This window comes from Myotis yumanensis, unplaced genomic scaffold (genome assembly GCF_028538775.1).
Source record: "Myotis yumanensis isolate MYYU_CA2020_CCGP unplaced genomic scaffold, mMyoYum1.0.hap1 SCAF_6, whole genome shotgun sequence".
Classification (NCBI taxonomy): Eukaryota; Metazoa; Chordata; class Mammalia; order Chiroptera; family Vespertilionidae; genus Myotis; species Myotis yumanensis.
Genome location: NW_027223757.1, coordinates 96,326,813 through 96,341,872, shown reverse-complemented (window position 1 = coordinate 96,341,872; position 15,060 = coordinate 96,326,813). Strand labels below are relative to the sequence as shown.

Below are 15,060 nucleotides of genomic sequence, written 5' to 3'. Positions count from 1 at the left end.
TTAAAGAAGTTTGATGAGGAAGGCACATTCAACCCGAAATGTCTAAAAAAATGTTCCCCGTGATTTCCACACCCTCCTCCCATGTCTCATCCCGGTGCATGGCTTTCCTCCTAGGTAAACTCCACGAGGTCGGCAAATGTCTCGCCAGCACCCTGCGTGGTATCTGCATGTTGTATGAATGCATGGAGTCAGGGTAGGGTAATGTCCTGCAGGCATCCAACTGAAGAGACCGAGTCCACTACTTGTGCCCCTTCCCCTCCCCTAGAGGCCCCTGGCTGACCTCAGGGTAGGAAAGGACCACAAGCCCCACTTGGGTCTGAGAGGCTACTGACCTCCTCCCTGGGACCCTGCTGTAGCTTGACTATGTTCCTTGCAAACTTTATGCTAAAATCCTAATGTGCAGATTTGGGAGGTGATAGGTCCCCAGGGCGGAGCCTTCATGAATGGGGTGTGCCCTCGCCCCTTCTGCCGCTTGAGCATGCAATGGGAAGTCTGCAATCCACAGAGGGCCCTCACGGGCTCTCGGCGCTCTGATCTCAGACTTCCAGCCACCAGGACCTGAGAAATAAATTCTGTTGTTTATGAGCACCCGGCCTCTGGCATTTAGTGAGAGCAGCTGGAAGAGACTGAGACAGGTTTCCGCAGCCCTTTCCCTCTGCCTTCCCTGTGCTGGTACAACACACCACTTAGGGCTCTAATTCAAGTTGTCTGCCACCCTCCAGCCGCAGGCAGGAACACCTGCGGGCAGCTGGCACCTTTTCTCTGCCCCTGCCACCCGACCTCTGGCCAACTTCTTCAGAATGGTCTGCCCTCTCCTTCCCTCCTGACTTTCTGGGGTTCTGGGGAGAGAGCCCTGGGTCTCCTTGTACCTCTCCCTCTCCACAGCCTGAAGCCCAGTGGGGAGGGAGTGGAAAGATGTGCTGCGGAAAGAAATCCTCCCCGAGAATGGACCCCAAGGTCTTCCCGGGCAGGATCCCAGGGATCCTCCTCCCTGCGTGTGCGTGTCTCTCTCTGGTGTCCTGAGACCTGTCAGTCTCCTTCCCCACCACACCCCAAGGGGAAACGGGGAGAGATGAAAGGGGGGACCCAAAGGGCAGGGTCTTTGCTAGTCATCGGAATTCCGGGTGATAAATCCGCTTAGACTCTTTAATATTGGCTTTCAGAAATTCACACACACACTCACACACAGATCAGAACAAGGCGGGGCTGCCGGGGAGCGGGAGCGGGCTCCCTCCGGACACCGGCAGGCCCGCAGCCTGGGTTCCCTTCGCCCGGCTGCTCGGGAATATTTACAGGGACCGGCACGGTATCTTCTTCCCAGAGGGAAGGGTCCTAAACTGGGAGCCTTCCAAACTCCATCCCAAGAAACATAACAAAACAAAAATAGAGGTTCTGGGATTAGCAAGAAACTCGGCGGAGACGGGGTGGAGGAGACAAGAAACCGCCGGCAAAAACGGGAGCGCGCGGGAGCCGTGGCTGTGCCGCGGCTGGGTCCTCACGCCGCGAGAACGGGACGAGTCTGTCGGTCTGGGGGTGAGGCCCGGTGCCCCAAACCCAATCGCCGGCCCGAAGCACCCCGCGAGGAAGAGAAGAAGGCGGAGCCTGCCGACCTGGAGGCGGGGTTTTTCAGAGCCGGGGCGGAGCCTATGGAGGAGGCGGGGCTTGCGGGACCAGGCTCCCGGCTCCGCGAAGGACCCTCCCGCAGCTTCCCCCGGGGCGCTGCTTTTAGGGGGGAGGGGAGTCTGGGGCGCCTGGGGCCTGGTGTTTGGCTGGGACCCAGGGACGCGGCGTCCTTGGGAGTGTGGGCTTCGGCGCGGTTCCTGAGGAACTGGATTCGGAGCGTGCCCGCGCCGCGAGGGCTTCCGCGGAGGCCGAGCTTAGGGCGCATCCCAGTCCGGCAGCCCCGGGGGCGGGTGTGCAGGGCGCCCCGGGGGTCCGCGGCGGGAGCGCAGGCCGCGCTGAGGTGGAGGGGCGCAGGGCGGCGCCGGGCCGGGGGCGTCCTCACGGGTCCCAGTAGTTCTCGTGGTGCTGCGCGGCGATGATGATGACCACGGTGAGGATGGTGCAGAGCACCATGGCCGCGATGCCCACCGCCAGGGAGATGAAGGAGAAGTTCCGCGCCTCGCGCGAGGCGATCTCGGCCGACACCATGTCTCCGCGCGCCAGGGCCGTGCGCACCTGCGGGCGGCGGCGGGGAAGCGGGTCAGAGAACGGCCGCCCGCCCGCGCGCAGGCCGCAGCCCCCCTCCAGGTTGCTCCCCGACGCCCGGCTCCTGGGGATGAGAAGCCGAGTGAGCCTCCTCTCCGAACGCCCCATACACACCTGCACCGCCTTGAAAATAGCGATGATGCCCGTGGGCCAGAAGCAGCAGATGGTGGTCAGCACTGCGATGGGCATGTAGTCGTGCGGCGGGCGCCTGGGCTCCAGCAGGGCCAGCCCCGGGCCCTGCGGCGGCGCGGGCAGCGTGGAGGGGACTCCCGCGCCCCCCGGGGTCCCGCCTGCATAGGGCTGTGTAAGGAAGGGGGACGGCGTCATGCGGACCCTCTGGGCCCCACAATGGTCCGCTTTTGGAAGACTGATTCTTAAAGCACAATTCTTCACGTTGCTTCCAGAACACCCATACATTCCACCGAGGCCCGCTCCTCCCTCCATGGTTGCCATTAGCCCCATATCCTCGGGGTAACCCCATATCCTCGGGGTTCTCCAACTTCCCTCCCCCAAGGCATGCCCCTCCAGCGCTGCCCCGCCTCACTTCAAACCTTGTTTCTTCCCTCCAGATCCCTACCTGGCTTCCCCGCTCACTCAGTCCCAGGTTTCTGCTCCCTCCGCTGTTCTGTTCCCCTCCCAGGCCATGGTCTCTGACCTCACTGGCTGCCAGACCCCCTCCCCGCAGGCCTCTCCCTAGCCCCCTCCTCCCCCGCCTCTCCAGGCCTTACCCTAGGCCGCAGGTCGCCTGGCCCGGTTTCCCCATCCCACCAGCGCCCAGGGTGTCCCCATCGCGCCCTCCCCGCTCCCAGGCCCCGGTCGCCTCACTCACCGCGCCCACAGGGTAGACCGGCACGTAGGCGGTGCAGGGCTGCAGCTGCAGGGGGTACCCGGGGGCCACGTAGCCCCCCAGCGGCAGCGTGCCCACCGCCCCGGGGTGCGTCGGCACCACGAAGCCGGGGGCCTGGGCGGTGTGCGAGGGCGCCGGCGGGGGCGGGGCGGCGGCGGCGGGCGGCGGCGGGGGCAGCGGGCCCTCGAAGCGAGTCTCCTGCAGGTAAGGGTCGGGTGGCATGCGGGGCAAGGTGGCGCAGCCGGGCGGGGGCGCCCCGGAGGCCGCGCCGGGCGGGGCGTGGTGCGGGGGCCGCGGCAGAGTGGCGGAGAACGAGGGCCCGCGCGCGGCGGAAGCCCCGGACGCCGCCAGGCCGCCGGCCCCGAGGCGCGGGAGGGTGGCGGTGCCCGACTGGTGGTAGTGGTGGTGATGGTGGTGGTGCGCGGAGGGCGCCGCCTGCGGGGGCGGGGCGGGGGGCTCGGCGGGCGGCTGCGGGGCGTTGTAGGGCGGCGGAGAGGTGTGAGGGACTGAGTCCGGGAGGCCTGGGGCGGTGAGCCGAGGCGAGGGTCCAGGGGCAGATAAGAGCGAGATGGGGAGGGTTAGGGGGAGACACAGAGGGTCCGGGATGGAGAAAGACAGCGGGAGAGACAGAGGAGACAGGTGAGAAGCCATCTCGTTTTGGGGGCAGGAGTGGGCTTGTATCTAGGCCATCTGTGCTCCCCCACTTCTTTCTATCTAGTTTTGAGGTCACAACTCCCAGCTCTTCACAGCACGGGGCCCACAGCGTTCACCGCGGAGCCAGCGCCTGCTTGGCTGTGGCTGCCTCGGGCCTGCCTCTCTGAGCTCGTCCTGCGCGTGTACACGTAGCCATGCAACACGGCTTTAACGTGTGTCAGTTCAACACTGTGCAAGCCGTGCCGGCTGACACGGTCCACCCTGCCGTTCCTCCGGGGGTGGGGGGGTCGGGGGGAATCTCAGTGCTTCCTTCTTTTAGGGCTGACAAAGGAGGGTCTGCTGGATTTTACTCCCCTAACAACCCGCATCTGATGGTGTCTCCATACGTCCCCACTGGATGTCCCCATGCCAGCCAGTGCCATCTGTCCATCTGTCACTCCCCACGATGCTATCCCTGCAGCACCTGGCTGATGCTAAGCCACTCTCTCCTACTTCCCTTACTGCTTCAGCCTACCCCCTGCTGCCCACGTTGGCAGGGACAGAGGCTGAAACTGGAAGGAGGAAAGGAAGAGAAGGAAGAGGAGGGGGTCTAGGGGTGGCTGAGAGCTGGATAGACCTGCTAGGAAGAGGTAGGGAGGGGGTTGGAGCGGGCGGGGGGGGGGGGGGGGGGGTCAGGAGACCTTAGAGGGAGTGGGAGGTTTGGCTGTGGCGTTTTACCTGACTTTTCTGATGACATGCTTGCAGTCTCTGTCTCGCTGGGTCAGGGTCTCTGGAGCTGGAGTCGGGGGTCTCCAACTGGAGCTGGAGCTGGAGCCTGGGTGCAGGGATTGCGCAGCCAGCAGCGAGCGCAAGAGATGGAGAGAAGACAGCCGCGGAGGGTGGGGGTGGGGGGGCAGAGGGAGAACAGGGAGGGGGGAGAGCTTAAAGGGACCGAGGCGGGGTTGGGGGAGCTCTTCAGACGTACCCCCACTCGTCTCTCCTCCTCTCACCCCAGCATTCAAGCCCCCAGTTTGGGCTCCCTTGGAGTTGTCATGGAAACAGGGAGGCAAGCAAGACCAGGCAAAGTGGGTGGGACTAAGGAGAGGAAGGAGGGAGAGAGAACACTCTAGAGCCGGCCCCTCGGAGCCAGCTGTAGTGATCAGCTGTGGGAGGAATGGAGTAGGTGCTCCTCAGATTCAGTACCCAGCTCCCTGCAGGTCTGGCTCACTCCAGCGAGGCCGCCCCGCCCCCCCCCCCCCCCCCCCCCCCCGCCAGCTCCCCCAGCGCCCTCGCCCGGTCCCAGAATCTTCTCCCAAATTCTTGCCCCTCGTCTCCTCACTTTAGAAGAGACAACTGTGTATGAGAGAGGTGTGTATGCAGAGTTGAGACCTGCGATGGCCTGGAAAGTTCCCAGGGTTATAGCTCCAACCCGCCACCCAGGCCTGGGCGAATGGGGAAGTACAGTGGGAGGCTCGGGCTGTAACAGTTGGGAGAAAGCCCCCTCCCTTCCCCATGGGGAGGGGGCAGGATGGAGGGGAAGCTTGGGGCATGCACCCATACTTCCTTCCCCTAGGGTGAAGGAGTTAACGCACTCTGGGAGAGGGAGAGGTGAAGGGGCTGCCCATTTCTGGCAGCTGGCTTGGGAAGATGTACTTGATCCCCTGTTCTCCCTTTGCTTCTGGGCTTCTTAGAGTTCCTGGGCCTGCCAGGGTTCAGGTCCATTTCTTAACCCCCTCCACCCGCCAAGACACAGTCACTCTCCTGGGCTGTGTCCTTCCCCTTCATGTCTAAACAGAGACCCTCAGCTGGGCCAGTCCCAGGCTGCAGAGATGTAAATCATGGCTCCTCGTTCTGTTTTCTACGGTGTTTGTGGGAGCCCTAACCTGTACCACCACCTCATCCTCATTCTACACAACTCAGAGCTCAAATTGGTTCGATTGGGAACTACTTTAGACGAGCAAAGACCTTGTGAACAAGGGAGGGGTTCAGACAATCTGGAAAGTTCTTTTCTCAAGGGAAACACCTTTAAATGCTAAGTAAAAGCTCTAACTGGGGCTCCTGGTGTCCAAGGAACTCAGTAAGTGTCTGGAGGCTTTGATATAAAGAAATGGCAAAGATTTATCCAAGGATCTTAGGGTTGGCAAACTGGTAGCACAATTAAGCAATGCTTGGAGTGTTCCTGAGAAGGAGGAACGGCTTATAGGGTACATTTTTCAGAAGAATCAGTTCATTCTTAGCCTCTGGATGGGTAGTCCTCTAGCTGACCAGCGGTCTGCACACTGGATGTCAGGCGGTCTGGAAATCAGAGTAGTTTCTCAGTTGTCGGGAGGTCTGAGGTATATGCAGGCATTGACGCAGGACTAGAAAGTTCCAAAGTTTAAGTTAAAACAAGAATAGCCGAAACCGGTTTGGCTCAGTGGATGGAGCGTCAGCCTGTGGACTGAAGGGTCCCAGGTTCGATTCCGGTCAAGGGCATGTACCTTGGTTGCAGGCACATTCTCAGTGGGAGATGTGCAGGAAGCAGCTGATCGATGTTTCTCTCTCATCGATGTTTCTAACTCTCTATCTCTCTCCCTTCCTCTCTGTAAAAAATCAATAAAATATATTTAAAAAAAAAAACAAACAAAAAAAAACAAGAATAGAATCATTTCTTCATACCTCAGCCTGCTTACCTTTAGTTAACTTAGCAGCTTGGCCACAGTGAGTTCATTTTATTTCATTAACTTCTTCCTGGTTTGCCTGGGGCTGGGAGTCTGGACTGGTGGGAGGGTCTGGGTGGGGAGCCGCCCCAGGAGCTCCCAGCTAAGGGCCAGATTGTGGGGGTCGTTCTGGTTGAAAGTCTGGTCGAAACCACGCTAGCAAGCGTGAGTCAGAGCCGCCTCGGGAGCCCTCCACCCCTTCGGGGTGGATCCTTTCTGGGAGCTGCGGAGAGTAGGGCAGGAGAAACTGGGCCAGGCTGCTCTTAGCTCGAGGGGCCAGGAGGACTCTCCGCGCCTCGGGAGACAAGGCACTACACGCACTTCAGGATCAAGAGGTGTAAGAGGCCGAGCGGGCGGGCTGGCAGGGGCGGGTGGGGCTCGCCTGGACTGGCTCCAGCCCTCGGCAGCGACGGCGGAGCGCGGAGGACTGCCTTTCCCCGGGTGAGAATGTCGAGTTCCCTGCGGAGCCGGACCCCAGGACCCGGCACTGGAGCGAAGGCCTTCTCTCTGTTCCCAGGACCTCTCTGCTGCTTCTCCCTCTCCTCGCCGTCTAAATGGACCGCTTCGCCTCTGTCCTCCCCCGCTCCCAGGGCGCAATGGAAAGTTCCATGGTTCCTCCGGTCCCCGGCCTGCGTTGCCTGGGACGCTGGCACGGTTGCCAGGGAAAGCCCCGGATATGACGGCTGAGCGCGACCCCGAGCTGCCGCCCCGCTCCCCCCGTCACTCCCGGGCGCACGCCGTCCTCCCTCCCCTCCCCTCCCCCCCGGGCTCCCAGACCCGGGAGGAGTAAACAGCGGGCGGGGCGGGCTCCCGGAGCCGGGCCGGCGGGAGGGTGCGCCCTCCCTGGGACCTGGCTGCTGCTCAGAGGTCCTTCCTGCAGAAGCCCGCTGGTGCCTGGCGGGGACGACGCTTTCGGGAGGTCCCCGCCGGGGGACCCGGTCGCCGCCGAGCTGGGGGCGGGGCTTCGGGTGCGCGTCCTGCGTCTGCGCGGTAGGGGGTGTGTTTGCGGGCAGAGGACGGAGTAAGTTAAAAGTTGGCTGTTTTGTGACCCGGACCTGGGGGGCCCGGGCGGAGAGGCTTGATAGCGCGGAGTCTGCCCCGAGGGCAGGGGCCGTGGTCCGCCCTCACGAGCCCCCCCTCCCCAGGTGAGAGCATGCCGGGGCTCCGGGGGCCGCGGCTGCCCCCTGCGGGGATCCTGCTCGCGCTGCCCTTCCTGCCGCTGCTGCTGCTGCCGGCGGCCCCCGCGCCCCGTCGCGCTTCCTACAAGCCGGTCATCGTGGTGCACGGGCTCTTTGACAGCTCGTACAGCTTCCGCCACCTGCTGGACTACATCAACGAGGTCTGGCCGGGACACCCGGTTGCGGGGCGTTGGGGGCGTCTGCGGTGGCGAGGGAGGACGCGTGCGGAACTGAAAGCCGCCCCTCTGGCCTGCCGGTTCCTCGGGAGCTGGTGCCGGACTGGGGAGAGTTGGGTGGGGGACGAGACCCCCGGTTCTAGCGGGGCACAGTAGGCACTGGCGCAGCCAGGGGTGGAGTGGAGGGCTTCGCAGTCCACCCCCAGCTGCAGCATTGCCGCTTCCCACAGACACACCCTGGGACTGTGGTCACGGTGCTTGATCTCTTCGATGGGCGAGAGAGCTTGCGGCCCCTGTGGGAACAGGTGCAAGGGTTCCGAGAGGCCGTGGCCCCCATCATGGCAAAGGCCCCTCAAGGGGTGCATCTCATCTGCTACTCGCAGGGTAGGTGACCCCTCAATCCCAAGCACTATCTGAAGCTTGATCCTTACCTGAATGGCACTTCGTAGTGTCCCCTTTTCTGAACCACATTGTCCAGCAGGACCCCGGTGCCTGAGCCCTCCTTTCTGACTTCCCTCAGCCTCTGGGCCTCATCTCTGTGTCCTCAGTGGACACACTGCTACCCCCTTCCCTTCCCCATTACCCATGGTTCTTGGCCCTAAGAGAGAGTGAGAGGGGCAGTAAAAAACACCCTAGAGTTAGGGTCAGAAGACGCCTGGACCTAAGTCTGGCTCTTGGCTCTGTCACTTACGTGATAGGGACCTTTTGCCACAGGACGTGTCTGTTGTCTGGGCCTCAGTCTTCCTTCTGTACGTTGTGGTGGGGGAGGCAGTGTGGGGACTGTTGGGCTGGCTGTCCCTAAATCCCTGCCCATGTGGTGGTCTGCCCACAGGAGGCCTGGTGTGCCGGGCACTGCTCTCTGTGATGGACGAACACAATGTGGATTCTTTCATCTCTCTCTCCTCCCCACAGATGGGACAGTATGGAGGTCAGTGGGTACGGTGGGCTTCATAGGGGGTCCCGAGTTTGGGGGGGGTGCCACAAAGGTTTGGGTCTACTTGGCGCCGCTGTTCTCTTGCCAGACACGGACTACTTGAAGTGGCTGTTCCCTACCTCCATGAGGTCTAACCTCTACCGGATCTGCTATAGCCCCTGGGGGCAGGAGTTCTCCATATGCAACTACTGGCATGGTGAGTAGGGGATGCTAACCTGGACCTCCATGGAGGGGTACCCTGGAGGCTAGTGCCTGCTGCTTCCCCCTCTTCCATAGCCAATAGCAATAACGATAGCGATAACTTATATTTATTGAGCACAAAATGCTTTATGTGTATCAGCTATTGTCTCAGAAAGTACAGTGTGGTGCAGAGGTCAGCAAACTTTTTCTTTAAGGTGCCAAATGGAAAATAGTTTTAGTTTTGTAGGCTGTATAGTCTCTGTCACAGCTCCTCCGTTCTGGCACGCCTGTGTGAAAGCCGCCGTGTGTCTGTTCCAACGAAACTTCTTTTACAGAAACAAGCAGTGGGCCTAGTGCAAAAGCTTAAGGTGCTTTTCAAGACCATGGATGCTGGGTCCAGGCTGCTGGAGTTTGAAGTCTGACCCTGCTGGGTGCCTTTGGGTGTTCCTTAGCCTTCCTGTGACTCAGTTTTCCTCAGCTGTAAAAGAATAATATCATACTTACCTTACAGGGTGGTTGTAAGCATTACATACATTAATGAGGACAGTATACTTTGAACAGTATCTGGCTCACAGTAGGTGCTAGGTAAAGGTGTTTGCTACCATGTTCACAGTTATGATTGTTGCTGCGTTACATTGCTATTCACCTTGTCTATTACTGAAGCCTCCTGATGGGTCTTCCAGTCTCCGGTCCTGCCTCCTCTCCCTGCTCCTCTGACTGTTTCTAAATGCTGTTTGTGCCCAGATCCCCACCACGACGACTTGTACCTCAATGCCAGCAGCTTCCTGGCCCTGATCAATGGGGAAAGAGACCATCCCAATGCCACTGGTGAGGCCCCAGGCTTCTACTTGGGTGTCATTTTCTGCTTTTCTGACCCACTGTGTTCCCCCTCCAACCTGGCCTGGCCCCTGTGCTGACTCAGCTCTCTCCTCCCAAACTGCAGCATGGCGGAAGAACTTCCTGCGCGTGGGCCGCATGGTGCTGATCGGAGGCCCTGACGATGGTGTCATTACCCCTTGGCAGTCCAGGTAACAAGGGACTGCATGGCCTGAAGATTCGCTAAGGATACCCCCTAATCCCCATCAGTCTTCATCGCATACCTAACACTGGTCCCACTGTCCAGTTAATGCCTGTCAGCCAAGATCCAAACCTGGGAGTCATCCCCCAACCCCTTGTATGTAGCCAGGCACTACATCCTGCTGATTCTATTTCCTCTCCATCCCTACCACCCCTAGTTTTATAAAAAACTTTTAACTTTGAAATAATTGTAGATTCATAGGAAATTGCAAAGATGGTTTAGCGAGGTCCTGTGTACCCTTCACCCAGTTGCCCCAGTGGTTGCATCTGATGTAACTATAGCACAGTATCAAAAACAGGAACTTGACATTGGTACAACGTGTGCAAACATTCCATGCCCTTTTAATCCATGTCCTATCACCTCTTTTACTTACCTGGTCTGCTGTGATTGCCTCCTACTCATCCCTTCCACCCTCTTCCTCGGGAAATCCAGGTCCCCGTGGCACTGTGTGTGAGCCTCGGTTCCAGATCTCCATGAGTGCTCTGAAGTGTCCCTGACCTCTGTAGTCACTCATTGAGCACTGCGTGCCATGACGCTGTTCTGGGCCTGGGGAACGCAGCTGTCAGTGAAGAAGTCTCTGCTGTAATGTAGCTTACATGCTAGTGGGGGGACACATAACAGATGTAACTGTCTGTGTCAGGTGGGAGTGAAATAAGGCAGGGGACGGCTGTCAGGAGTGGAGCCTGTTTTAGGGAGTGGCCAGAGAAGTCCTCCGGGAAGAGTTGCCCTTTGCGCTGAGGCCGAGGCGGAAGGAAATCGGGGAAGGAGTTGTGCAACAATGTGGGGGAGTAGGGCCGGGAGAAGGACAGCACCTGCATAGGCCCTGGGGCCGTGTGAATAAGGGAGCTGGGAGAGAGTGGGAGAAGTTGAAAGAGGTAGCAGGGAGCCGTTATGTTGAGCCTTTGTAGGGCAAAGGCCCTTGACTTCTTTTTTTAAAAAATATACACAACATAAAATTTGCCATTTTTAATGTATATATGTATTTATTTATTTTTACAGAGAGAGAGAAAGAGAAGGGGAGACATCAATCTGTAGCCGAGAGAGAGAGAGAGAGAGAGAGAGAGAGAGAGAGATATCAATCCGTTGCCTCCAATATGTGCCCTGACCTGACCAGGGCTCAAACCCAAAATCTGGGTATGTACCCTGACTGGGAATTGAACCCCACCACCTTTCGGTATACCGATGACACTCCAACCAGCAGAGCCACACCAGCCAGGGCAAAATTTGCCATTCTTAAATGCACAGTTCAGTGGCATGAAGTACATTCCATTATAGTGTGACCATCATTACCATCCGTCTCCAGGACTTTTTTTCCTCCCAAACTGAAATTCCATATCCATTAAACACGAAATCCTCAGCCCAGCCTCCCCCAGCCTCCAGCAACCAGGACCCTTGACTGTACAGTCTGAGTAAAATGGGAAGACATTGGAGGGTTTTGAGTGAAAGAGTAACATCCCTTATATAATAATAGTAAGAGATGGGATTTATTTACATTTCATTTCAGATCTACAACCCTATAAAGATAGTGATAGCTTGCAGTTACGTAGCACCTTTAAATAAAGCTCAATTTAATCCTCAAAACAACCTTTTAGGAAACTTGGGTGCAAAGAGATGGAATTACTTGCTTATGCTCATAGAGTTGTAAGTGGTGAAGTCAGGCTTTCTCTCTGTTAACCACATGTTTTCCTTCCTCGCTGCGAAGGAGGTATTTCTTACATAGGACGCAGGGGAGCAGTAACATGCCCAGCTGCACACAGCGGGGAGTGTGGCAGAGCTGGAGTGCAGATCCAGGTCGATGTGTCCCTGCTGCTCTCCCACGCCTGGTGAAACCCAGCTTCTCCACATGGCCTCCAGGCCTCCAACCCAGCTCCCCGCGGGCCCAGCTGCGCCTCCCTCTGCGCCTTTGCTCTTGCATCCCATTGGCCTGCAGCAGCCTTCCCTAGTCCAGGGTCATGGCGGGGAAGCCTTTGTTGATGCTCTAAACCAGGGGTGCTCTAAAACGGGCAGGCCAGGTAAGGCCCCAGAAATCGTTTGGTCTGGCCTTGCCAAGGCATTAGGGGTGAATTAATTAAATGTTTGACCAAATACAGCAGGCTAATTTTTAAGTTGATAATTTGGTATGGCCATGGAATTATGTTATAAACTAGAGGCCCAGCGCGCAAAATCGTGTGAGACCCTAGACCCGCCACACCACGAGACCCATCAATGCACCTCTTGGTGACCGGCCTTTTGGTCGTTACGGCGTTACGGCCACTGGCCTTTTATAATATAGATATCCAGATCGCCCACAGCAGAAAAAAGGTTCCCCACCCCTGCTCTACACTAAACAGTGGCTTGTCTTTGCTCCTGTAGCCCATTGGACTTAGTGTTAGCATTCAGTTATTCATTGCCAGCATCCACTCAATGCTCGTGCCAGTTATATATTCTTAAAAAACATGTTCAGAACTTTTAAAAAAATTTTTAAATACATATTTTTATTGATTTCAGAGAGGAAGGGAGAGGGAGAGATAGAAACATCAATGAGAGAATCATTGATCGGCTGCCGCCTACATGCCCCCTACTGGGGATTGAGCCCCCAACCTGGGCATGTGCCCTTAACCGGAATTGAACCCGGGACCTTTCAGTCCGCAGGCTGACGCTCTATCCACTGAGCCAAACCAGCTAGGGCTTAAGACCTTTTTATTTTGAAACAATCTCATACTTAAGAAGTTACCAAAGTAGTACAAAGCAATCTCATATACTCGTCACGTAGTGTTTATAAATATATATTTCAGAGAGGGAAGGAGAGGGAGAGAGGTAGGTGCATCAGTGATGAGAATCATTGATCGGCTGCCTCCCACACGCCCCCTACTGGATGTGTGTGAGCCGTTTGAGAGTAGGTTGAAGACATAGTATCTCTTTATCCCTAAAACTTGAGTATGTTAGCGCATATTTCCTATATACAGGGCATTTTTTATAAGTCTGCAATACAATGATCAAAATCAGGAAATTAACATTGATATGGTACGCTATAGACCAGTGGTTCTCAACCTGTGGGTCGCGACCCCTTTGGCGGTCAAACGACTCTTTCACAGGGGTCGCCTAAGACCATCCTGCATATCAGATATTTACATTACAATTCATAATAGTAGCAACTTTACAGTTATGAAGTAGCAACGAAAATAATTTTATGGTTGGGTCACAACATGAGGAACTGTATTTAAAGGGCCAGAAGGTTGAGAACCACTGCTTTATAGACCTTATTCAAATTTTTCTAATTATCTTTTTTAAAAAAACGTTTCTATTGATTTTTTAGAGGAGGGGAGAGGGAGAGAAAGAAACATCGATGAGAAACATCCACCAGCTGCCTCCTGCACACCCCCTACTGGGGATTGAGCTGGTGACCTCTTGGTTCATGGATCGACACTCAACTACTGAGCCACACTGGCCTGGCTCTAATTGTCTTTTTTCTTTTTTTTAAATATATTTTTATTGGTTTCAGAGAGGAAGGGAGAGGGAGAAAGAGATAGAAACATCAGTGATGAAGCAAGAATCATTGATCAGCTGCCTCTTACCTGCCTCATATTGGGGATTGAGCTGGGTCCTGACCGGGACTGAGCATGTGCCTTGATTGGGAATCGAACCATGATCTCCTGGTTCATAGGTCAACACTCAAACCACTGAGCCATGCTGGCAGGGCTGTCTTTTTAGGGGGAAAAAAAATTCCAGTGTAAGATCAACCCCAGGATCATGTGTTAGTTTTCATATCTTTTTAGTTTCTCTTAATCTTGACTACTACCAAAGTCCTCTTGTCCGGGACATTGATATTTTTGAAGTGTATGGACCATCTATTTTGTAGAATGTCCCTCAGTTTGGGAATTCAGTGAAGTGATGCCCTATCTTCCATGCGTCACCTGTCACCTCACAGGGTGCATGATATCCAGATAAATATTTTGAGTGTTCTCCCTGCTGCCTGTCTCCCCAACAGGCTGTGAGTTCTTAAAGGATCCTACCCCACCTTGATTTTCTCCAACTTTCCTGATAATGGCCCACCCCCATCTCTTTGTAGCTTCTTTGGTTTCTATGACGCAAATGAGACGGTCTTGGAGATGGAGGAACAACTGGTGAGTCCCTGGGATTTCTTCATGCCCGTCCCAGCTGTCTGCAGCCCTCCCTACTGCTGACTCCTGAGCTCGGGGGTTCACCCTGGGAAGGGGCCTGAGACACCAGCAGGAGTTCACGGCGTCTCTCCTGTGTCTTTCTCCCATGCCCCTTTACCCTCCCAAAGGTTTATCTTCGGGATTCTTTTGGGCTGAAGACTCTCTTGGCCCGGGGGGCCATCGTGAGGTGTCCCATGGCCGGGATTGCCCACACGGCTTGGCACTCCAACCACACCCTTTACGAGACCTGCATCGAACCCTGGCTCTCCTGAGGACATGCCCAGGGGTCCTGAGGAACTCCCGGCCCAGAGACCAAGTGGTGGCCTTGGAATGCCAAGCGGATGTCAGGCTCCGTTGCGCCTGTGACCATGTCATTACTTGCACACCGCCCCCACCGACCAGGGCTCCCAGGACCCCCTCCTCTGCTCTGTGAATGACAAATCCGGGTCTCCCCCACCTCATGTCTTCATTTGGGGTGGCTCCATGCTCTCCCATCCTCCCAAGGCTGAGGTTGGGAAGTGAGAAACCAGGTTTTTAACTTGTGGCTGCTCCTCCATCTCTGGCTGTGCAGGAGGGGAACCCAGCCTGCCCACCACAGGGGTCTCCTCCCAGGCTGCTCAGGACATTGTTACTCTGTTCCCGCTGAACTCCCCCATTGTCAGCCCTCTCACCCCCAGGAAGGACTACCCATGAGAGCGGGGTCCAAGGCTCCCCTATGGGTACAGTTCCATTCTTGAAGTGTCAATGTTGGGGAATATCTGTGGCCTGCGAGGCCCATCTCAGGTTTGGGGATCCCCCAGTCCCTATGTTCAGTGTTGGGGTACTTCCTGGGAGCCTACTTTCTTTGAGGCCCCAGCCCCTCCTTTAGCTACCCTTAAATGGGCGTTACCCTGTATTTATGGAAATAAAATTCCATTTCCTCAGTGTGGCTTGGCTCATTTCCAGGTGAGGGGACCTGGCTCCCCAAAAAGGGTGGGAATGGAGAGCC

The 15,060-nt window shown here is 56.8% G+C and overlaps 2 protein-coding genes across 3 annotated transcripts; one reads left to right on the top strand and one right to left on the bottom strand.

The window, feature by feature from the left end:
- Positions 1-1,125: 1,125 nt before the first annotated feature.
- Positions 1,126-7,159, bottom strand: PRRT1 (proline rich transmembrane protein 1). 2 transcript variants are annotated; one of them, XM_070418856.1, is made up of 6 exons: positions 6,361-7,159; positions 4,699-4,783; positions 4,427-4,523; positions 3,038-3,253; positions 2,323-2,508; positions 1,126-2,178 (listed from the first exon to the last, which is right to left on the bottom strand). In XM_070418856.1, exons 2-6 carry the CDS (start codon positions 4,704-4,706, stop codon positions 2,002-2,004), a joined length of 684 nt encoding a protein of 227 aa, XP_070274957.1. In that variant the 5' UTR covers positions 4,707-4,783; positions 6,361-7,159; the 3' UTR covers positions 1,126-2,001. The 2 variants fall into 2 exon arrangements, with proteins under 2 accessions (XP_070274957.1, XP_070274956.1); XM_070418855.1 differs by lacking the exon at positions 4,699-4,783 and having other exon boundaries at positions 3,038-3,576; positions 6,361-7,151.
- A 186-nt stretch (positions 7,160-7,345) lies between these two features.
- On the top strand, positions 7,346-14,995 carry PPT2 (palmitoyl-protein thioesterase 2). Its single transcript, XM_070418857.1, has 9 exons — positions 7,346-7,408; positions 7,533-7,726; positions 7,972-8,125; positions 8,574-8,669; positions 8,764-8,871; positions 9,600-9,683; positions 9,799-9,883; positions 13,982-14,036; positions 14,201-14,995. Exons 2-9 carry the CDS (start codon positions 7,541-7,543, stop codon positions 14,342-14,344), a joined length of 912 nt encoding a protein of 303 aa, XP_070274958.1. The 5' UTR covers positions 7,346-7,408; positions 7,533-7,540; the 3' UTR covers positions 14,345-14,995.
- The last annotated feature ends 65 nt before the right edge of the window (positions 14,996-15,060 follow it).

Bases quoted from the DNA above. Each gene is read 5' to 3' on its own strand.
- PPT2 (XM_070418857.1), top strand. From the start codon at position 7,541: ATGCCGGGGCTCCGGGGGCCGCGGCTGCCCCCTGCGGGGATCCTGCTC. The intron at 9,684-9,798 runs GTGAGGCCCCAG...CCCAAACTGCAG, and splicing joins AGACCATCCCAATGCCACTG to CATGGCGGAAGAACTTCCTG. The intron at 9,884-13,981 runs GTAACAAGGGAC...ATCTCTTTGTAG, and splicing joins ATTACCCCTTGGCAGTCCAG to CTTCTTTGGTTTCTATGACG.
- PRRT1 (XM_070418855.1), bottom strand. The intron at 2,509-3,037 runs GTGAGTGAGGCG...TTCCTTACACAG, and splicing joins CGGTCTACCCTGTGGGCGCG to CCCTATGCAGGCGGGACCCC. The intron at 2,179-2,322 runs GTGTGTATGGGG...CGCCGCCCGCAG, and splicing joins CTATTTTCAAGGCGGTGCAG to GTGCGCACGGCCCTGGCGCG.